This window comes from Trichomycterus rosablanca, chromosome 13 (genome assembly GCF_030014385.1).
Source record: "Trichomycterus rosablanca isolate fTriRos1 chromosome 13, fTriRos1.hap1, whole genome shotgun sequence".
Taxonomy (NCBI): Eukaryota; Metazoa; Chordata; class Actinopteri; order Siluriformes; family Trichomycteridae; genus Trichomycterus; species Trichomycterus rosablanca.
In genome coordinates this window covers 36,117,651-36,141,329 of record NC_086000.1, presented here as the reverse complement: position 1 = coordinate 36,141,329, position 23,679 = coordinate 36,117,651, and the positions used below count along the sequence as shown (strand labels likewise).

The following is a 23,679-nucleotide window of genomic DNA, read 5'->3' as shown; positions in this document are numbered from 1 at the left end:
AAATTATTAGTGGCACGTCCAGACTAAAGTCAGATAACTAAGCAGGAAATAAGACTAGTGAAAAACTGAGCACTTGGCAACCTTTTTTTTTTTTTTTTTTTTTTTTTTTTTTTTTAAGCATTTATCACTTTTATGGTTACGATGCTGTTTTTGTTGACAAGTTTTGTAAGCTAGTAAAATAATCAATAAAAACCAAACCTGTCCGTTCCAGGGAAAAGAAGACCTGGCGAACGGAAAAGCCGCCAAGCACGTCTTGGACGACGACAACGACGATGACGACGTGGAGGACGTGGAGGACGAGGACCTCATGTGGAAGGAGCCCAAGGACGAGATCAACGCGGAGGACGACCTGGAGTACTACCCCGAGCACATCAACTTCATCGACACCATGCTGATTGGCTCGGGCGCTTTCGGGAAGAAGTTCCCGCTCGACGTGTTCCCCTCCCCCGAGCCCAGCTGCGACTGGAAGGCGCCCAAGAAGCCGGCGTTCCCGGCGGACGGCGGCCACGACCAGTTCGACTACAGCTCGTGGGACGCCATGTGCTACCTGGACCCGAGCAAGGCGGCGGAGGAGGACGAGTTCGTGGTGGGGTTCTGGAACCCGGCCGAGGAGAGCTGCGGCGCGCAGACGGCCAAGCAGTGCATCTCGTACGACCTGCACACGGAGCAGTGCATCGCCGACAAGAGCATCGCCGACTGCGTGGAGGCCCTGCTGGGCTGCTACCTCACCAGCTGCGGGGAGCGGGCCGCCCAGATGTTCCTGTGCTCGCTCGGCCTCAAGGTGCTGCCGGTCAACAGGAGGAGCGGGAAAAAGAGGGGCGGCGACGGCGAGGACGACTACGGCTGGCTGCAGATCCCGGCGCGCTGCATGTTCGAGCATCCCGACGCCCAGCGCACCCTCGACCACCTGATCTCGGGGTTCGAGAACTTCGAGAGGAAGATTAACTACACGTTTAAAAACAAGGCGTACCTCCTGCAGGCCTTCACGCACGCCTCCTACCATTACAACACCATCACAGGTTCATTCATTTACTATGTGTGTTTTATTAGCCACCATCAATGTTAATGTGAGAAGCTTTAATGCTGCACGAATGGAAAAACGTTAAATCGCTGAACACAAACCTTACAGCTAGGATTTCACGTCCGGTTCTCTATCGTCGCAGATTGCTACCAGCGGCTGGAGTTCCTGGGCGACGCCATTCTAGACTACCTCATAACCAAGCACCTTTACGAAGACCCGCGCCAGCACTCGCCCGGCGTCCTGACCGACCTGCGCTCGGCGCTCGTCAACAACACCATCTTCGCCTCCCTCGCCGTCAAGTACGACTACCACAAGTACTTCAAAGCCGTCTCGCCCGAGCTCTTCCACGTCATCGACGACTTCGTGCAGTTCCAGATGGAGAAGAACGAAATGCAGGGCATGGACTCTGAGGTGGGTACACACCCGGGGAACGTAAACACACACGCACACACGCACGCTGACGAAAGTGGGTTTAAACTGGGTGTATCGGGAGTCGCCGCAGTTACTTATAACCGGATATCCAGCGACGCTTTCAGTTAACGCTGCTGGTTAAAAATGCCATTCGATTTTCCGAGGCTAGATTTGGATGAAGGGTGGGGCTAAAGCGAGGCCTGCCCCTTACCCACCCTCCTGATGATCACGGGGACAAAACGATCAAAGAATGGTCAGTTCTAGTGGTTCTACATTCCATGGGGGAAGGGGGGTTGGTCAGTGGAACCACACATAATCCTTAAATACAGCGGGGCCAAAAAGTATTTAGTCAGCCACTGATTGTGCAGGTTCTCCTACTTAGAAAGATGAGAGAGGTCTGTAATTTTCATCATAGCTACACTTCAACTACAGTGTATCACAAAAGTGAGTACACCCCTCACATTTCTGCAAATATTTCATTATATCTTTTCATGGGACAACACTATAGACATGAAACTTGGATATAACTTAGAGTAGTCAGTGTACAGCTTGTATAGCAGTGTAGATTTACTGTCTTCTGAAAATAACTCAACACACAGCCATTAATGTCTAAATAGCTGGCAACATAAGTGAGTACACCCCACAGTGAACATGTCCAAATTGTGCCCATATGTGTCATTGTCCCTCCCTGGTGTCATGTGTCAAGGTCCCAGGTGTAAATGGGGAGCAGGGCTGTTAAATTTGGTGTTTTGGGTACAATTCTCTCATACTGGCCACTGGATATTCAACATGGCACCTCATGGCAAAGAACTCTCTGAGGATGTGAGAAATAGAATTGTTGCTCTCCACAAAGATGGCCTGGGCTATAAGAAGATTGCTAACACCCTGAAACTGAGCTACAGCATGGTGGCCAAGGTCATACAGCGGTTTTCCAGGACAGGTTCCACTCGGAACAGGCTTCGCCAGGGTCGACCAAAGAAGTTGAGTCCACGTGTTCGGCGTCATATCCAGAGGTTGGCTTTAAAAAATAGACACATGAGTGCTGCCAGCATTGCTGCAGAGGTTGAAGACGTGGGAGGTCAGCCTGTCAGTGCTCAGACCATACGCCGCACACTGCATCAACTCGGTCTGCATGGTCGTCATCCCAGAAGGAAGCTGACGCACAAGAAAGCCAGCAAACAGTTTGCTGAAGACAAGCAGTCCAAGAACATGGATTACTGGAATGCCCTGTTGTCTGACGAGACCAAGATAAACTTGTTTGGCTCAGATGGTGTCCAGCATGTGTGGCGGCGCCCTGGTGAGAAGTACCAAGACAACTGTATCTTGCCTACAGTCGAGCATGGTGGTGGTAGCATCATGGTCTTGGGCTGCATGAGTGTTGCTGGCACTGGGGAGCTGCAGTTCATTGAGGGAAACATGAATTCCAACATGTACTGTGACATTCTGAAACAGAGCATGATCCCCTCCCTTCGAAAACTGGGCCTCATGGCAGTTTTCCAACAGGATAACGACCCCAAACACAACCTCCAAGATGACAACTGCCTTGCTGAGGAAGCTGAAGGTGAAGGTGATGGACTAAACCCAATTGAGCACCTGTGGCACATCCTCAAGTGGAAGGTGGAGGAGTTCAAGGTGTCTAACATCCACCAGCTCCGTGATGTCATCATGGAGGAGTGGAAGAGGATTCCAGTAGCAACCTGTGCAGCTCTGGTGAATTCCATGCCCAGGAGGGTTAAGGCAGTGCTGGATAATAATGGTGGTCACACAAAATATTGACACTTTGGGCACAATTTGGACATGTTCACTGTGGGGTGTACTCACTTATGTTGCCAGCCATTTAGACATTAATGGCTGTGTGTTGAGTTATTTTCAGAAGACAGTAAATCTACACTGCTATACAAGTTGTACACTGACTACTCTAACTTATATCCAAGTTTCATGTCTATAGTGTTGTCCCATGAAAAGATATAATGAAATATTTGCAGAAATGTGAGGGGTGTACTCACTTTTGTGATACACTGTATGAGAGACAAAATGAGAAAAAAAAATCCAGGAAATCACATTGTAGGATTTTTAAAGAATTTATTTGTAAATTATGGTGGAAAATAAGTATTTGGTCAATAACAAAAGTTCAACTCAATACTTTGTAACATAACCTTTGTTGGCAATGACGGAGGTGAAACGTTTCCTGTAAGTCTTCACCAGGTTTGCACACACTGTAGCTGGTATTTTGGCCCATTCCTCCATGCAGATCTCCTCTAGAGCAGTGATGTTTTGGGGCTGTCGCTGGGCAACACAGACTCCACAGATTCTCTATGGGGTTGAGGTCTGGAGACTGGCTAGGCCACTCCAGGACCTTGAAATGCTTTTTACGGAGCCACTCCTTCGTCGCCCGAGCGGTGTGTTTGGGATCATTGTCATGCTGGAAGACCCAGCCACGTTCCATCTTCAATGCTCTCGCTGATGGAAGGAGGTTTTGGCTTAAAATCTCACGATACACGACCCCGTTCATTCTTCCCTTAACACGGATCAGTCGTCCTGTCCCCTTTGCAGAAAAACAGCCCCGAAGCATGATGTTTCCACCCCCAAGCTTCACAGTAGGTATGGTGTTCTTGGGTTCTTCTTCTTCCTCCAAACACGACGAGTTGAGTTTTTACCAAAAAGTTCCATTTTGGTTTCATCTGACCACATGATATTCTCCCAATCCTCTTCTGGATCATCCATATGCTCTCTGGCAAACTTCAGACGGGCCTGGACATGTACTGGCTTAAGCAGGGGGACACGCCTGGCACTGCAGGATTTGAGTCCCTCTCGGCGTAGTGTGTTACTGATGGTAGCCTTTGTTACTTTGGTCCCAACTCTCTGCAGGTCATTCATCAGGTCCCTCCGTGTAGTTCTGGGATTTTTGCTCACCGTTCTCATGATCATTTTGACCCCACGGGATCGAGGGAGATTATCAATGGTCTTGTATGTCTTCCATTTTCTTACAGTTGCTCCCACAGTTGATTTATTCACACCAACCTGCTTGCCTATTGTAGATTCACTCTTCCCAGCCTGGTGCAGGTCTACAATTTTCTTCCTGGTGTCCTTCGACAGCTCTTTGGTCTTGGCCATGGTTGAGTTTGGAGTCTGACTGTTTGAGGCTGTGGACAGGTGTCTTTTATACAGATAACGAGGTCAAACAGGTGCCATTAATACAGGTAACGAGTGGAGGACAGAAGAGCTTCTTAAAGAAGAAGTTACAGGTCTGTGAGAGCCAGAAATCTTGCTTGTTTGTTATTGACCAAATACTTATTTTCCACCATAATTTACAAATAAATTCTTTAAAAATCCTACGATGTGATTTCCTGGATTTTTTTTTCTCATTTTGTCTCTCATAGTTGAAGTGTAGCTATGATGAAAATTACAGACCTCTCTCATCTTTCTAAGTAGGAGAACCTGCACAATCAGTGGCTGACTAAATACTTTTTGGCCCCACTGTAGGCACCACACAGCGTTTCACTACAAGCTCTCAAATAACTTGGGTTCGATCCCCAGGTGGGGCGGTCCTTTCTATGTGAAGTTTGCATGTTCTCCCTCCTATGTTTTCCTTTAGTGCCTCATTCTTTTTATTCTAATACTTAAGTATGTCTAATGCTCGACTTTCGATCTCTGGGAACCATTCAGCAACTAGATCGCCGACTCAACACACCACGTCGTGAAAGATGTGAGACGTAATTGAGGACGGATCGTGTTTCGGTCGGCCGTATCTGACCGTTTTCTTCACTTATTGGAGGGAAACGCGGCGGCGGAGAGCATCCCGTCCTCGCCGCACGTTTCGAATCACGGCTTTCATTTCCGTGTATTCGTTGTGTACGATTAATTTGGGACGAGGCCGCCGCGTGTCTCGTCTGTGCCGCCCGTTCTCCGGTGAGAAATCACAGCCTGATTTCACTTTTCTCTCTTTCAGCTGCGGCGCTCGGAGGAAGACGAGGAGAAAGAGGAGGATATTGAGGTCCCCAAAGCCATGGGGGACATCTTCGAGTCGCTAGCCGGGGCAATTTACATGGATAGCGAGATGTCGCTGGAGACCGTTTGGCGAGTGTATTATCCAATGATGAGGCCGCTGATAGGTGAGGACCGGGCCGGTACGCTCCTCGAATCACGACTGCATTTCGGCGGGTCTGATTGTCGGTCGGCTCATGCGGCGAGGGCTTTAAAGCTCGTTATCGTCCCCGTCTGCTGATTTTGTGCGCGTGATGAGATGCTTTATTGAAATGTTGAGCTTTTGTTTGGGTTCATTTGCAGAGAAATTTTCCGCCAACGTCCCTCGGTCGCCTGTGCGAGAGCTGCTGGAGATGGAACCGGAGACGGCAAAGTTCAGGTAGCACTTTAATAACTGAGAACTTTTAATAAGAGAGCTTATAACGGGGTCACTGATCATTGTTCATAAATACAGGACGGGTGTAGAGTGTTAAAATTAGAAGTGTGCAGTGTTATATGTGTAGAGTATTTGGGGATAGGCGTGTGGAGTGTAAGGGGTGTAGGCTATTTAGGGATTAGGGGTGTAAAGTATTAGGGTTGGGGTTGGGGATATAATGTGTTAGGATTAGGGATGCAGAGTATAAAGGGTTTAGGGGTGTGGAGTGGGATTAATTGCATAGTGTATTAGGGATGTAGAGTGTAAGGGATGCAGAGTAAAAGGGGATGGGGTGTAGATTATTAGGATTAGAGGGTGTGGAGTATAAGGGGTTAAAAGTGTAGTATATTAAGGGTGTAGAGTATTGGCAGTAGGAGTGTAGAGTATTAGGGGTGTAGAGAGTTAGGAATTATGGGGTGTAGAGTATTAGGATTAGAGTGTTGGATTTAGAGATTAGGGGTGTAGAGTATTAGGACTGGGGTGTAGAAGGTTAGGATTAGAGGTGTAGAGTATTAGGATTGGGGAGTGTTAGTATTATGGGGTGTAAGGTATTTGGATTAGAGTATTATGATTGGGGTGTAAAGTATTAGGATTAGGGGTGTAGAGTATTAGTACTAGATATTAAGGGGTGTAAAGTATTAGGGGTATAGAGTTTTAGAATTGGGGTGTAGAGTATTAGCAGTGTAGAATATTAGGATTAGAGTTGTAGAGTATTAGGGGTGTAGAGTATTAGGATTAGAATAAGTGTAGAGTATTAGGTGTAGAGTATTAGGTGTAGAGTATTAGGTGTAGAGTATTAGGTGTAGAGTATTAGGTGTAATTAGGATTGGGGTGTAGAGTATTAGGTGTGTAGAGAATTAGGATTGGCATGTAGGGTATTAGTATTATGGGGTGTAGAGTATTAGTATTAGAGTAGTGTGTGTAGAGTATTAGTATTATGGGGTACAGAGTATTAGGATTAGTGTTAGCAGTAGAGTAGTGTGTGTAGAGTATTAGTATTAGAGTGTTAAGTGTGGAGTATTAGTATTATGGGGTGTAGAGTATTAGGTGTGTAGAGTATTAGGATTAGAGTATTAAGTGTGGAGTATTAGTATTTATTAGTATTATGGGGTGTAGAGTATTAGTATTAGAGTATTAAGGTTGGAGTATTAGTATTATGGGGTGTAGAGTATTAGAGTATTAAGTGTGGAGTATTAGTATTATGGGGTGTAGAGTATTAGAGTATTAAGTGTGGAGTATTAGTATTTATTAGTATTATGGGGTGTAGAGTATTAGTATTAGAGTAGTGTGTATGAAGTATTAGATGTGGAGTATTTATTAACACCTCCCCGGTTGTGTTTGGGGTTCCTCCTGCAGTCCTGCTGAGAGAACGTACGACGGGAAGGTTCGAGTGACGGTGGAGGTGGTCGGAAAAGGAAAGTTCAAGGGCGTGGGGCGGAGCTATCGTATCGCCAAATCGGCGGCGGCACGACGCGCCCTGCGCAGCCTCAAAGCCAATCAACCTCAGGTCCAGAACAGCTGAGCTCTACACACACACACACACTCGGCACGACACGGCGCTCTGCACCTGGATACCACACACACACTGAAGCCTCCTGGTGGGCGTCGTCTCGCCGTTCTGTGATCCGCCCTCGACACTTCGCAGAAACTTCGGACTGAACAAACGATCTTTTTTTTTTTTTTTCTTCTTCTGCGCGACACAATCTTCAGCTTCGGTTTCCTGCGCCGCGTCCCGTCGCAACACCGCTTCCTTCATGAACTGCGAGCGCCGGCGGTCGGGCGTCGGCTTCTCTGTCTCCTCGAGCGTCTTCTGTGATGTCCGTTCGCTTCGTCGGTGGTGTGTAAAGCAGCGTGCGCTCAAAATCACGTCTAGAATGTAAATAGTTATAAAAAATAACGCCAACCGCGTGGCGGCCTGTTCCTCGGGCCTCGGACGCTTTCCGTAAACGCCCTCGCGCTTATGCGGCGGCGCTAAACGAAGCGCGCGCTCTCTTACAGGAATAGTTTGTCAAGAAATGAAATGTCATTTAGCACCAAGGGTCACTGATGCCATTTACATTAGCCAGCCGTGTCTGTGTGGAGACGCCCGACCGGACGATAGCACTGCTGGGATTCGAACCCTGAAGGGAGGGGGAAATTAAATGACCCAGGAGTTTGTACAGCAACCAATTCGTATATTACATCTGGGAATTAGACATGACTAAATTTAGAGAGAAAATATAGCAGCATGGTTAAAAAAAAAAAAAAAAAGTACCCATCTGTGAGGCCAACCATCCCAAAGAGATGACAGCATAGTGATGTGACCAGCCTTCAAAATGTGGATTTAAAACAGAGGGGATGCACCCTACGACGGGCGTGCGGACACCCCGATTTAGTCATATCCATCTACCCGACTCTACTGCTGAGACCTGTGCAGCACAGACCACTCCTTTTCACCTGCACCGGACGGGTTTGTTGTTCATACGGAGACCCGTATCGTGCACGGAGAGTCTCTACTATCCCTCGTCTCTGTGCAGTAGCATCAATCAGCCACCAGAGGGCGTAACTGCAGCAATTTTGAGGAACCCCTTCAGCCCTCCCCTTCACTCTCTTCCCTTGTGCTTTACTGCTGTGCCACCTGAGCGCCCCCTAGTGTCGATCCTTGTTTAAAATTCTTTCCTGTGCTTAGATCTTGTGGAATTTAGCGGTGAGCTTCCCCCCTCAGTGTCGCCCCCTTGTGTGTGTGTGTGTGCTTCTCATTTAAATAGTGAATTTAAGTGCCCTAAAAGCTGCTAAGCATGTTTCGTCATGTTGGCATCGGACGGTAACGTGCTTTCGCGAGTCAAATCTCGCCACAGAACCGAATTTATTTCCTCACGACGCCACCTTTGGGTTTTAGCGACACTGAATCCATGTCATTTCTGGACGAACTATTCCTGCGACGCTGACGGACGTTCCCGCCGTCTGCAGAAGCGATCGGACGGCGCTCGGTCTCCGTTTCCGTGGCTAAATAAGCGTCTTGTATGAGTTCTATCAAATTCTATACATATTTATACGCACCGTTCTGAAAAGAGAGCGAGATGATTATTAATAACGTTTATGACTCGGTATCCTGGATTTTTGGCGAGTTTACGGATCAGTGGACGGACGTTTTGCTATTCTGACGCGCGCGTATGTAACAGAGACGGATCACCTGGGAAATATGCTGCAGATTTGATGAAAAGACGTGGAGCACCTTTAACCTTTACGTGGACGATATTCCGATCGTAGTTCATCATTCACCTCATTTACCAAAGTCAGTAGTGCTGCGACGCTTGGTTTGTGGTTTTGCCGACTCGTCTCTGTGTTGATAGGCATTCTGTACTCGAATACCTCAGTTCATTGCATGCGTTTCCTTTATTTTTCCTTCGTCCTCTTTGTTTTTGGTGCTATTTGTATTATTGAGCTTGAATTTCTTTCTGAATCTTTTTTTTTATTGCACTGTTACTATAATACCTCTTTATTTTACCTTTGATTGATGTATAAGCAGCAGTCGAGCAGGATCTTCATCGTTTGTTTTGTTTTTTTGGAGCGGGGAAGGAAAGAGATTCAGCGGGTGAGTTCGAGCTCGGGCTCTGTGCCTCTCAATCCCACAGATTGCACTCTCTGTACCGCTTCCTTTCTTTATCAAAGCCATGTTTGTTTTTTACACCGATCAGCCATAACATTAAGCTCCACTTACCATATAGAAGCACTTTGTAGTTCTACAATTACTGACTGTAGTCCATCTGCTTCTCTGCATGCTTTGTTAGCCCCCTGTCATGCAGGTATTATTTAGGTGGTGGATGATTCTCAGCGCTGCAGTGACACTGACATGGTGGTGGTGTGTTAGTGTGTGTTGTGCTGGTATGAGTGGATCAGACACAGCAGCGCTGCTGGAGTTTTTAAACACTGTCCACTCTATTAGACGCTCCTACCTAGTTGCTCCACCTTGTAGATGTAAAGTCAGAGACGATCGCTCATCTATTGCTGCTGTTTGATTAGTGGTCACAGGTCGCTGCCCACGGGGCGCTGTTGGCTGGATATTTGTTTGGTTGGTGGACTATTCTCAGTCCAGCGGCGCAGCTGTGTCTGATCCACTCATACCAGCACAACACACACTAACACACCACCACCATGTCAGTGTCACTGCAGCGCTGAGAATGATCCACCACCTAAATAATACCTGCTCTGTGGGGGTCCTGACCATTGAAGAACAGCATGAAAGGGGGCTAACAAAGCATGTAGAGAAACAGATGGACTACAGTCAGTAATTGTAGAACTACAAAGTGCTTCTATATGGTAAGTGGAGCTGATAAAATGGACAGTGAGTGTAGAAACAAGGAGGTGGTTTTAATGTTATGGCTGATTTGCTTTCTCCAACGTTTCAGAGCTAAACCTGATGTTTGAACGAGAATACACGACATGTAATGAGCTCGAACCGTAATATTGTGCCAGTGTGGTGGTTTTATTGAGGGTTTTCACTCTGATTTCGTTTTTTTACACCGATCGTCCTTCCTGACTGAATCCTCCTATTTATCCGGGCTTGTGACCTGCACTTTGAGCGCACTGATGTGTCCTCGCGATGGCTAGGTTCGTAGGTTCTGTATTTGTGAGCCCAGTCCGGGATTCGAACCTTAGAAATTCAGGCGACAAAACGAGAAACGATGTGATAGGACGCGTCCGTGCCTCCGATAACATTCGGCTTCTTTTCTGCTGCAGTGCAAATGAATTTAAACGTCACTCACCTGGGTTTTAGCAGCATTCGCAGCGTTGAATCCATTTCGTTTCTGGACGAACTATTCCTGTGACACTGACGGACATTCTCGCGGTCTGTAGAAGCGATCAGACAGTGCTCGATCTCTGTTTTTGTTAAATAATAAAGTAAATAAGCGTCCGTAGAAACTTAATCAAATTTTACATATATTTTTACAAAACATGCTCCTGTCCAAACTTTTTGTGGCTTTTTGGCATCATGCAGGGTGTATTCTCGTTCCTAGATCAGGTTTAGCTCCACCAGACCGCCTCTCTAACTCTCGGACTGACACCAGGCTCCTATATCTATCTTCTGCTTCATGTCGTACAAGGACACGCCTCATCTACCTGACAGTGACGACGATCGCTGCGATTCACCTCGGTACCTCCTGTTGTTGTTGTTTTGCGGCCGATAATTCCTGAAGTCTGAAATCTCCCCGGTGACGCTACCTCAAACTCCCAGGTGATTGGCTGAAACGACAGCAGTGTTGACCCCTACTGGTGGACAGACCCGGCCGTTTTTGTTGTTGGTTTTTTTTTTTTATTCGTGCACCTTGCACGTGGACGTTCGAACACACACTACGATTTGCACTAGTCTCCGTTCCCGCTCGGCGCCCGTCGGCGGCGCCTTGTTCACGCGTTTCGGTCGCAGCGGTCGCTAACGGGTGTAATAAATCTTCCAACTTCGCAGCAACAGTTTAGGGAAGGCTGGCATGAAAGCTCCACACGGTCATCTTTTGACTCATCGGGCACAAATTCCCACACACACGCCTTCTCAGAAGAGCAGCTCTTGTTCCGGATAAGTAAATCACACAGAGGCCGCTTTGTTTTTGTAATGGGACGTCAGGCGTCCAAATACTTTTGGCCGTGTAGTGTTTGTCGGGATGCGACCTTTTCTTTAAATAAGAGTTGGTGACCCTGCCTGCTTTTTCCTAAATGTACTCACCCCCCACCGCCTGTATGCACCCCCACTCTCGATGCTTGACTCAGACGGACGGATGCTATTAAAGGTCTAAAACAAACGAACATGTTTTCATTTACCCTGTATAATGTTAATAAGATTAATTAACTTCACCAAACACTTAAGTTCATCACCCAAAATAATCAACGGGTCTTGCTCAGGGGTCCAGCAGTAGCAGCTCGGCGTGGCTGGGTTTTAAACTCATGATGTTCATATTAGAAATGTGTAACACCAGAGCTGGGATTTCGAACACATCGTGTCGAATCCCAGCTCTGCCATCCGGCTGGGCCGGGCGGCCACATGAACAACGATTGACTTTTGTTCATACTGGGTGGGGAGCCGGATGGGGACCTCATAACTGGTGCGATTACGAATAATGCTGATCAGGGTGTGGCTCTCCGTGCACAAGGCTGATCCGCATATGAACTCGCCTCGTGCGGGTGAAACGAGGCAGTCGGTACTGCACACATACTGGTTTAAGCCCCACATCTGCCAGTTTGCCACTGTTGGGCCCTTGAACAAGGCCCTTAAACCTTATGTAAAGTCACTTTGGATGAGTCTAAACTGATCTAATCCAGCAGATTAAAATCGGCTGCGGTACCAGTCCTCGTTCGTTCCTCTATCTAGTTTTGTCTATAAAGCCTTTCACTGAAACCCCACCGTGATCTGTACCGATCACAAATGAAAACAGGGCGTGTTGGCTTGCACATCGGCGGGCGTGTCACTAGAACTTCATTGTGCTGCTGCTAGTTTACCTTATGACCCAAGGCCGGGCGGCACTGTGGGTCAGTCGCCTCACAGCAGGAAGGTCCTGGGTTCGATCCCCAGGTGGGCCAGTCTGGGTCCTTTCTGTGTGGAGTTTGCATGTTCTCCCCGTGTCTGTGTGGGTTTCCTCTAGGAGCTCCGGTTTCCTCCCACAGTGTCTGTCATCCAAAGACGTGCAAGTGAGGTGAACTGGAGAAGCGGTGCTGGAGCCTATCCCAGCTTTTCAATGGGCGCAAGGCACACAGTAACACCCTGGACGGGGCGCCAGTCCATCGCAGGGCAGACACACACACACACATAGGGCAATTCAGTGTCTCCAGTTAACCTGACTGCACATCTTTGGACTGTGGGAGGAAACCGGAGCTCCCGGAGACACAGGGAGAACATGCAAACTCCACACAGAAAGGACCGCCCCACCTGGGGATCGAACCCAGGACCTTCTTGCTACCCACCGATCCACCTGTGTGTAAAACATGACGTTAAAATCCTAATAAATAAATACGTAAATCAATAAAATGAGACTCGGAGCCTCAGTTTTAGCCTACAAATGTACATAAACGATCCCGTTTGACCTTTTTGGGTGACCTGAAGTTTCAGGATTTCAGTGTTTCAGTGTTTCGCTTTCATTTAAACCTAAATTTGGGGGTAAATTGAAAATTGTGTACGTTTGATTTTACCCAACGTAAGATGTGATTGACGTACCTGTCGGATCGGAGCAGCTTTTTTTTTTTGTTCCCCACGCGCTCGTTCTCCTTCGATGTTTGTTTTTCTGTGAAATGAATGTGAAATGGTTTATACGGTGCCACGTATTGAGCATTAGAGGTGTCGTGTTATATAAACAGTTTGCTCATCATCGGGACTCGCGGGCTGCGTCTCTTCCCGGACGATTTCTGTCTCTTATTTTTTTTATTTTTTGCTTTATTTTTGTTGTACATGTAGCACAAATAAAAATAAATAAGCATTGCACTCGGGCGCCGTACTTTACCTCATGTCAGAAAGAGAAATACTTGTGTGTGTGTGTGTGTGTGTGTGTGTGTGTCTGTGTGTGTGTCTGTGTGTGTGTCTGTGTGTGTGTGTGTGTGTGTGTGTGTGTGTGTGTGTGTGATGCCGTTAGGTTATAGAGAAATGTGGTTTTGGCTTTTGCTGCTGTTCCACTGCTGGTATTTTGTAATCGTATTAAAGAGAGACTGATGAGGGGCGCGGCGTGCCTGCGGGAGAGACGTCAGCGGAGAAGCGACACTGTAGGAAAAAAAATCCGTCCTGTGTGTTCCCCTCATGTCCTGCCTTAACGTTATGACCCTTCCACGCCGTCGCTTTTCCATTCGTTTGACACGTTTAACAGAATATTTCCAGAGGAAACGATGCATGCCAGTAAACAATCCCCCGTTCCTTTAACTCCCTGGTTTTTTCTGGACACGTTCTATACCTCTTGTTTGAAATTTTGCAGCCCTGAATCTGGAACCGAGGGCTCCGACGAGCTCCCACACTTCAGTGTTTAATCTGCACCCAAACGCCCACTCTGGGTTCCAGAACTGACATATTTCAGACATTAAAAATAATCGAATGCACTCGTATCGGTGGCGAGACGGCTCGAGGTGGCTCCGAGATCCCGATGTTTTCCCGATGAAGAGGAAAGTGGAGCGCCGCACGGCGTCTGCAGCCACCACCGATTCTCATTCATACTGTAAACGTGCTGCAGTGGTTTACGATCTGCACCTTATGGATCACAAATCTTTAATAATCTTTATTTTCCCTTTTTCTTTTTCTTTTCAAAGTAATTGTAGCTAAATGTATTTACAATAAATAAAGTTATGATATGGTCGTCCTGCATTGTGTCATGGCTTTCTTTTTCCTCCTTTTTTAATGCTCTAGAGGCGTTACCGACCTGGCCGGGCGTCCAGACGGGCACGTTGGCTGTGCCTGAGGGTGGGAGGTCAAATGGGTTTCATTGCTGCTGTTGGAATTCTGGTGGTTTGTCCGTGCAGTTGTAGCCTAGTGATTAGGGTGCTGGAGACTAGTAAGCAGAAGGTTGCCACTGTTGGGCCCATAACATTAGAACCACCTCCTTGTTCCATTTTATCAGCTCCACTTACCATATAGAAGCACTTCTAGATTCTACAATTACTGACTGTAGTCTATCTGTTTCTCTGCATGCTTTGTTAGCCCCCTTTCATGCTGTTCTTCAATGGTCAGGACCATCACAGAGCAGGTATTATTTAGGTGGTGGATCATTCTCAGTCCAGCAGTGACTGTGAGGTGTTTAAAAACTCCAGCAGCGCTGCTGTGTCTGATCCACTCATACCAGCACAACACACAATCGAGTTTCTGCTCTGCCTGGCGGCTGGGCTGAGCGGCCACTTGAACAACAATTGGCCTGTTCGGATATGGGCAGGACTAAGCCGGATGGCGTCTCTCTCTCATAACTGATGCAATTACGAACTCTGCTGGCTGATTGGTGGTGCCTGCACAGAGATGAGAGAAGAATGCTCTCAGGGTGTGTCTCTTTGTACACAGTGCTGAGTTGCACTGCACTTGTCAAAGTGTAGGTCAGAGGTCACTAACAGGCGGACCGCGGTCCGGGTCCGGACCCAGGAGCTGTCCCATACGGACCCGGACCTACAGCCAAAACAGAAAGTTATGATTTGAAACCTGACGGAGCGCTTCTATTTTAACCGGCGCAGCTTTTGTAGTCTTTACGGTAGCGGTTTAGCGGATGAGAAAACGCACAGACCAATCACGTGACACCACTCAGCCAATCAAGTCTGTGCATTCCAGCCGGTAAACACTGCGACTCTACAGTGCAGACAGATGAGAGAGTTAGAGGCGAGTTACATGTGAAACGACGGTGGAAAGAAAAAGAAAGATAGCGAACGTAGAAAAAAACGAAGGGAGAGATACAGACGACTGTGCAGGAGAAAGTTGAGAAAAAGACGAGTGAGACAGCAGACAAATGACGCTCTCCAAAAAAAGAAACGTGTACAGCAGAAATACAGCATTTAATCCGTGATGGAGAGACTCATTTCTGTTCTTACTTCCCACTGGAGCACAATTTATTTTTATTTTCTCTTAATTTGATAAGAGAAAGGTTTGATAAGGTGGGGCGGTCCGGGTCCTCTCTGTGTGGAGTTTGCATGTTCTCCCCATGTCTGCGTGGGTTTTCTCCGGGAGCTCCGGTTTCCTCCCACAGTCCAAAGACGTGCAAGTGAGGTGAACTGGAGACACTAAATTGTCCATGATTGTGTTCAATATAAACTTGTGAACTGATGAATCTTGTGTAATGAGTAACGACCGTTCCTGTCATGAATGTAACCAAAGTGTAAAACATGACGTTAAAATCCTAATAAACAAACAGACATCTGATTTGACAGTCAGTTATTGATTACATGCAGGCTTAGGCTTCAAGAAATTTTCTCTAACTGGACCTCTTTAAATTTTAGTTGAATACCCCTGGTGTAGGTGATGAGATACATACGGCTGCTGCGTGTCGGAGCATGACCCAATCGGACGCACAAAAAGGGAGAAAATAAAAAACAGAAAGAAACTCGGCGCTGCGCAGCTCGCTTGGCTGTGGCTGGTGTCACCTGTCAACAGATGAGTTTAGCAAAATTCCAACTCTGCCGTGCCAGGCCGTACATGTTCTTCAGCTCTACAGCGCTGGGAACGCTTGAGCCCCCTCTGCTGTATGAGGATTTTTCACTGCAAGTTCAGGGTTTGTTTTATCAGGGTCGTGTGTGTCCATACGTGACACTTCAGTACGTGTGGGATCAGATTTATGATCCAAACGACTGTAATAAGCTGTATTTGGCAGCCTGAGGTGAAAGGTCAGGCTGTTTCAGGAGAGGCGAGGCGGGCGAGTGCGCTGATGACCTCAGTGTTTACCTAAGCAAGACGTGTTATGCTGCGCTTTACAAGCACTCGGTGTTAATCACGGTTGTACGTGTGTGTGTGTGTGTGTGTGTGTGTGTGTGTGTGTGTGTGTGTGTGTGTGTGTGTGTGTGTGTGTGTGTGTGTGTGTGTGTGTGTGTGTGTGTGTGTGTGTGTTAGAAGATCGTGTTGGATGGACAACCATCTGTGCAGCACTAATGAAATCAGAGCTTTATGGTGGAGCAGCAGGATCTGAGCTGTTCTTTGGGTAGAACAACAAGCACTGTGTCTAAAAAACAGGTACTGCAGATCACCTGGCTAATATCATCCCTACTGTGAAACGTGGTGGTGGCAGCATCGTAGTATGGAGGCGCTTCTCACCGTGGAGACAGGTAAGAATTAAGGGATCGATAATGCAGTCAAATGCAGGTAAATCCCCGATCACTGGGCGAGGGTTCACTTTTCATGAGCGGTGTTTGTGTATGAGGTGTGTCGGTGTGTGTTTGATACAAATACTGCATCAGGTGATTGCTATTAAGTGGTCAGTAGATGGTAAGAGTTGATTATTTATTTACTTTTGTATGGACTAAGTTTCAGTACCAAATAAAAGTGTGAGATTCTGGTTTGATCTGAACAGGTTACAGATTTTAAAGCCAAGTCTCTCATTTCAGACTCGGAGACTGGAGCACTGCAGCGCACATTTACCACGGCTCAGTAAAAACTGACGTTTGTTTAGCTCTTCTGGAATTTTCTTTGATCGTGGAAGAAAAGAAATGGAAGCTTTAAGGTGGGTGATGCTTTTGGATGAGATATAAGCTGCGTCCGAAATCGCATACTTAAGAGAGTACGTACTAGATTGGAGGATGTATGCACTACTCTGCCGGTAAGAAAGTACATACTTTCAGTACAGAAGTGTGCAGTATGCACACAACACCGCTACGTACTACATCCGCCATCTTTCCAACGTCAAATGATGACATGGGGATGTGATGACGTAATATCACCAGTGATAAATATCACTTTTATTTTATTTATCTTACTTACACTTGTAAACAGAGCACTCCGTTTTCCGCCATCTTTCTTGTTTCTTATTCCGCTTCGAACGCCTACGCAGCTCCAGTTGCATTATGGGATACATTAGCGGACCGCAAGTGTGCATCGCTTGCATACTCGAACATGGCTGCCCAATAAGTAGGTCATCCGGGTACTTCTCGCGTACCTCTTTGTGTATACTATGTTTTCGGACGTACTAACAGCTCTCGCGTCCTCATTTCGCGTACTATCGAGTATGGAAGTAATGCGATTTCGGACGCAGCTTTAGCGTCTGTCTGAAAACCTGGTGAGCTGCCTTGCTGCCTCAGTAGAGAAAATTCTAATTAGACATGGAACTCATAAGGCAGATTATTTAGACACACTACTTAGAGATTAAACTGTCGGGCTGAGGCGGCACAACCCGCTAGCTCTCCAGCTAACGTCTCCCCCCGTGTGACGAAAACGGTTAAACTGTCCCTGATGAGCCCGAATTTAAAAATAAACGACACTTGTATAATTCTACCTTTATACAAATTAAACATGAATGAGAATTTATTTACATTTGAAAAGAGCTCCATTGGTTGCTCCGCATTCGTCCGCCATGTTTGTAGTTTGTTTTTTATTGAGAAAAGTCATGCCGCACTGCATGGGATTGCCTTCGCTGCTGAGGAAGCGTCTACCTTCTTGCTGTGAGGCGACAGTGCTACCCACTGAGCCATGCAGTTTAGGTCAATTGTCTTACCAGTTAAATTTGGTAAACTGGTGATTTGAGTAACCGAAATGGCAATGTGGATTAATGAATTATTATTATTTTATTGAGAAGTTGTAGAAGGTTTTTATTTATCATATATACATATACACATGTACAGTACAAGGAAATTATTTTTCCGTGTATCCCAGCTTGTTTGGAGGCCGGGGTCAGAATGCAGGGTCGGCCGCTGTACGCCCCTCCTGGAGCAGACAGGATTAAGGGCTTTGCTAAAGGGCCCAAAAGTGGCTGCGTATCAGAGCTGGGATTCGAACCGACAATCTTCCAATTGATAACTAAGGTTCTACCCACTAGTCCCAAAACAAGGACCCTGGCCAATCTTGCTGTGAGGCAACAGCGCTACCCAGCGCTTTTACACTCACTGTCCATTTTATCAGCTCCACTTACCATATAGAAGCACTTTGCAGTTCTACAATTACTGACTGTAGTCCATCTGTTTCTCTACATACTTTTTTAACCCGCTTTCACCCTGTTCTTCAATGGTCAGGACCCCCACAGGACCACCACAGAGCAGGTATTATTTAGGTGGTGGATGATTCTCAGGACTGCAGTGACACTGACATTGTGGTGGTGTGTTAGTGTGTGTTGTGCTGGTATGAGTGGATCAGACACAGCAGCGCTGCTGGAGTTTTTAAATACCGTGTCCACTCACTGTCCACTCCTACCTAGTCGGTCCACCTTGTAGATGTAAAGTCATCTTCTAGACCTTCATCAGTGGTCACAGGACGCTGCCCATGGGGTGCTGTTGGCTGGATATATTTGGTTGGTGGACTATTCTCAGTCCAGCAGTGACAGTGAGGTGTTTAAAAACTCCAGCAGCGCTGCTGTGTCTGATCCACTCATACCAGCACAACACACACTAACACACCAGCACCATGTCAGTGTCACTGCAGTGCTGAGAATGATCCACCACCTAAATAATACCTGCTCTGTGGTGGTCCTGTGGGGGTCCTGACCATTGAAGAACAGGGTGAAAGCAGGTTAAAAAAGTATGTAGAGAAACAGATGGACTACACTCAGTAATTGTAGAACTACAAAGTGCTTCTATATGGTAAGTGGAGCTGATAAAATGGACAGTGAGTGTAGAAACAAGGAGGTGGTCATAATGTTATGCCTGATCTGTGTGTATATATATATATATATAAGTAGTCCTTGCATGCGCATGTAAATGGTACGACTCTTTATGGAGTGCTCAGGAAGACGCGCTGATCCGGGATGAACCGGCGAGGATAATCACCGGGGTGAAGGAGAGGCGCGTAAAAATATCCGCCGCCGCCGGACACGTATATATACGTATAAAAATATAGGCCTGTATGCGTGGAATGCAGTTGGCAGCCCTCGCGCCGCTCTGGTTGCGAGTGTGGGAACGGTAGGGCGGCGGAGACTTATTACCTGCGCTGACGATGTGCAGGCTAGTGCTGCGTCATTTCAGCCATTTATCCTGCGCGCTACGAAAACAAAGACATGACAAATAAATATGCGCCGGGGGCTCGTTGTTTTCCCCGTCGCGCCGCGATTGCCAAAACTTTTTGCGTTGACCTTTTGTCAGCCCTCCGCCGAAAACCGCGCGTCAGTCAGCGCCCTCGCTCGATCGCTCGCTCGCTCTTACAGGCCTCTCGACCTCGCAGAGCTTCAGGGTTAGCCGGCGATCGAAATTAAGCCTAACAGGCTTTTTATGCTGAAGCGCCCCAGTCCCCCCCCCCCCCCCCCCTTCCCGTTTGCCGTCAGTACTGGATTACAGTGTGTTGCAGGCAGCCCATTACAATCCCCAGAACAGGAACGGGTTATTAATGCTCGGCCTTACTGATGGGCCTTCAAGCTACACCGCGTCTGGGCTTCCTCACGTGTAATTGGATCCAGCTCCGTGCACCCTGTGTTAAGGGCCGGCCGGGGAATAACCCCGGCATGAGGGGCAGATAGCGATCTCACACACACACACACACAGCTCATGTACACATCTGAATCAGCAATCAGCCTCACTGTCAGTCGATCGCTCATGTCCCAAACTCCTAAACTCTGGTTTGTGGGTTTTCCTCGGTGATTCATGGGTGCACGGAGGGGCAAAATACCTTCTGCGGGGTCAATGTGGCTTCTGTGAACGCTGCCGGAACTTTCGCTCGACTGCTTTAGTGCCTTAAACGCTGACAGTAAACGAAATAAATTCACATTTATTTACATGTCAGAGACACCGTGCAAGTACGTATTAATGCTTCAGACCTGATGCTGACTGACGGCGTTACAGTTTTATATCTGTACTGGCTTCAAATCAGAAATGTGTTTTTGACCAGTCTGATGTTCCCTGGATTTTCTAGTTTGGATCATTTTCTTCTGCATTGTCCAGTTATTGTCCAATCAACCATAACATTAAAACCACCTGCTTGTTTCTACGCTCCACTTACCATAGAGAAGTACTTTGTAGTTCTACAATTACTGACTGTAGTCCATCTGCTTTCACCCTGTTCTTCAATGGTCAGGACTCCACAGGACCACCACAGAGCAGGTATTATTTAGTTGGTGGATCATTCTCAGCACTGCAGTGACACTGACATGGTGGTGGTGTGTTAGTGTGTGTTGTGCTGGTATGATGGAGTTTTTAAATACCGTGTCCACTCACTGTCCACTCTATTAGACACTCCTACCTAGTCGGTCCACCGTGTAGATGTAAAGTCAGAGACGATCGCTCATCTATTGCTGCTGTTTGAGTCGGTCATCTTCTAGACCTTCATCAGTGGTCACTGGACGCTGCCCACGGGGTACTGTTGGCTGGATATTTTTGGTTGGTGGACCATTCTCAGTCCAGCAGTGACAGTGAGGTGTTTAAAAACTCCAGCAGCGCTGCTGTGTCTGATCCACTCATACCAGCACCATGTCAGTGTCACTGCAGTGCTGAGAATGATCCACCACCTAAATAATACCTGTTCTGTGGTGGTCCTGTGGGGGTCCTGACCATTGAAGAACAGCATGAAAGGGGGCTAACAAAGCATGTAGAGAAACAGATGGACTACAGTCAGTAATTGTAGAACTACAAAGTGCTTCTATATGGTAAGTGGAGCTGATAAAATGGACAGTGAGTGTAGAAACAAGGAGGTGGTTTTAATGTTATGGCTGATATTAGTAGCTTTAATTGTCCTGACTGCACAGAGGTCACTATTTAAATACAGATCATTATTAAAGATCAAAATATCATCACAAACACGGAGGCTAGCGGAGACGTCACATGGTCACGATTAGGTGAGAAACCTGTGATTATATAACAGACATGAGTGTCCTAATGATCACTTTATACTGAACGCTAATGGCTAAGCTAGCAGTACTAGCTCAGTAGGGGGTGTGGACTGTGTGTGCATTAGTGCTACATAAAGGTTTTCCTGTTAGCGTCCTGCTAATACACATCCAGCCATTGTAATGTGTAGTGTGGTTGTGCATGTGAAAGGGCTTTAAATCCTCCCAGGAGAACATGCTAATGGAGCTGAGAGGATAAACACGCTGCTAATTCCACTATCTGTACAATGAGGAAGTCTGGTGCTAACAGTGTTAACAGCTTAACGCTCTAATGCGCCTCATTAAGAGTCGGTTGGTTTATGCTAACGCTATGCTAATCTCATTATGCAGCTCAGGCTTCCCCCGGGACTCAGATCAGTTTGTGTAGCGACCGCTGATTAGGAGAACGAAAAGGCTGAGCATTCCCTTGCTTTATGCTGGTCAGGGTCATGGTGGGTCCAGCATTTATAGAATCACTAGGTGCAGTGCAATGGGTGTAACACTCCCCAAACCCCATGTCTGTATGTAGACCCCCGACCGGCCGCTAGCACCGCTGGACTCTGGGGATTCGTGCAGAGGTGGCCCAGTCGTTATGAAACTGCACTAGTAATCAGAAGGTTGCTGGTTCAAGCCCCACATCACTAAATTGCCACTGTTGGGCCCCTGAGCGTGGCCCTTAACCCCCATCGCTCAAACTGTATTCAGTCATAAATGCAAGTCGCTATGGATGAAGGGGTCTGCTAAATGCCATGAATATGTCTTAGGGCAGCTGTTGTCTAGTGGTTAAGGTACTGGACTAGTAATCAAAAGGTTGCTGGTTCAAGCCCCACTACTGCCAGGTTGCCACTGTTGGGCCCTTGAGCAAGGCCCTTAACAGTTAATTGCTTAGACAACATACTGTCAAAGTAATACCAGAATAAAATGGATGAAAATGTAAAAATGTAAGTAAAATGTGACGAAAATGAGGAAAAAATAAATAAAATAATAAAAAAAAAGAAATAAGAAAACTACAAACAAAATTGAAGAAAAGAAAGACAAAATGTAAAAGGTAAAAAACAGATACAGCGGTACCTTAAAGCTCGACGTCAGTTGGTTCTGGGAGTGGCATCGAGTTTTAAAGACGTTGAGTTTTAAGGTATTTTTTCCCATAAGGATGTTTGGGGAACCTGTTAATGCGTCCATGGTCCCGTGGAGCTGCAGATATTTTAGTCTCATGTAAAATAATGAAGTTGTTTTTGACACTTAAGCTCTGAAAATAACACAAATATAATATAAACACTGAAATACAATAAAAGCTGCACTTTAGTTTTACTTCTTTATTGTTTCCTGACACTTCTTAATCGTGGAGATGTTTGATCTTGGAATACCGTATTCCGTTCAGTACCGGCGCATTCACATGAGAAGCTTAACGTGACGTATTGTAGTAAAACAGCGAGTGAGGAATGTGATTAGTGGAGGAACTTATGAGCAGTAATAATGAAGAGAAGTTTAGTCTCCTGTCTCCTTCTTTTACTACATTAAACCACGTTAAGCTTTATTTAGAACCAGAAGCGTTTTAGACTCTGGGAGAAGCTGATTCTGATTATCACCATTTCTCAGAAGCTCGAGCTGTAACACAAGTTTAAAAGTGAAACAGGGAGGAAAATCCAGATAAACACAGATACATGTGGAGCTGTAACCCTGGATCTGACGGTTATTCCACACTAATGCAGATTCAGCTCAGATTCACACTTTGATGGCGTTTTTCCGCTCAGGGGTACAAATTTCTCGACGAAGGACGTCGAGTTTCAAAGATTTCGAGATTACGGGACGTCGAGTTACAAGGTACCGCTGTAGTAAAGATAAAAAAAAGATCATTTGACTAAGGGCGTCTGTACGGACGACGAGTGGTTCGTCCGAGGGAGGGATGGTCGAAGAGGTTCCTCATATCTGCTGCAGTTACGACCTCTGCTGGCTGATCGACGGAGCCACACAGAGACGGAGATCTGTGCGTGACTCTCCATATGCAATACAGATCTCCAGCAGTAGAGGTGAAGTATGATCAGGTGATTGGTTACAACTAGACTGGGAGGAAAAATTGCATAGATAAAAAAAGATAAAATATTATGATAGCATGCAGAAGTAAGGAGGGGTGCGTGCTGATTTTGGGAGGGTGCGGGCCGAGGCTGAGTCTGAATGCGGAGCTGTGTGTGGATCCGTGGAGGATTTCTGTATTAGACGGAAGCTGAACGTATTTGTCGCTGTATTACGCCGGTAATGAACGTGCATGTGGATGTAATCCTCAGTTCTGCCATCATTACGGGCTGCAGAAATGAAACGGGAACGTTCGGAGGGGACAAATCCCTAAAGAGCGCCCCCCTCCGAGCGCCTGTTCATCAGTAACGGGAATGGAGTGCGCGGGCCGATCGCTTCTGTAATTACGGGCGTTCCGCGTTTTCAATAAA

General features: G+C 46.7%; 1 protein-coding gene across 1 annotated transcript in view; it reads left to right on the top strand.

Annotated features, from left to right (window-relative positions):
• dicer1 (dicer 1, ribonuclease type III) overlaps positions 1–8,536 on the top strand; it is a 73,676-nt gene extending 65,140 nt beyond the window's left edge. The window contains exons 24-28 of the mRNA XM_063007257.1: positions 212–1,019; positions 1,164–1,432; positions 5,382–5,544; positions 5,720–5,795; positions 7,188–8,536. Of these exons, the coding sequence (XP_062863327.1) occupies positions 212–1,019; positions 1,164–1,432; positions 5,382–5,544; positions 5,720–5,795; positions 7,188–7,353 (1,482 nt within the window). The 3' untranslated portion in view covers positions 7,354–8,536. The remainder of the gene's footprint in view (positions 1–211; positions 1,020–1,163; positions 1,433–5,381; positions 5,545–5,719; positions 5,796–7,187) is intronic.
• Positions 8,537–23,679: the final 15,143 nt, after the last annotated feature.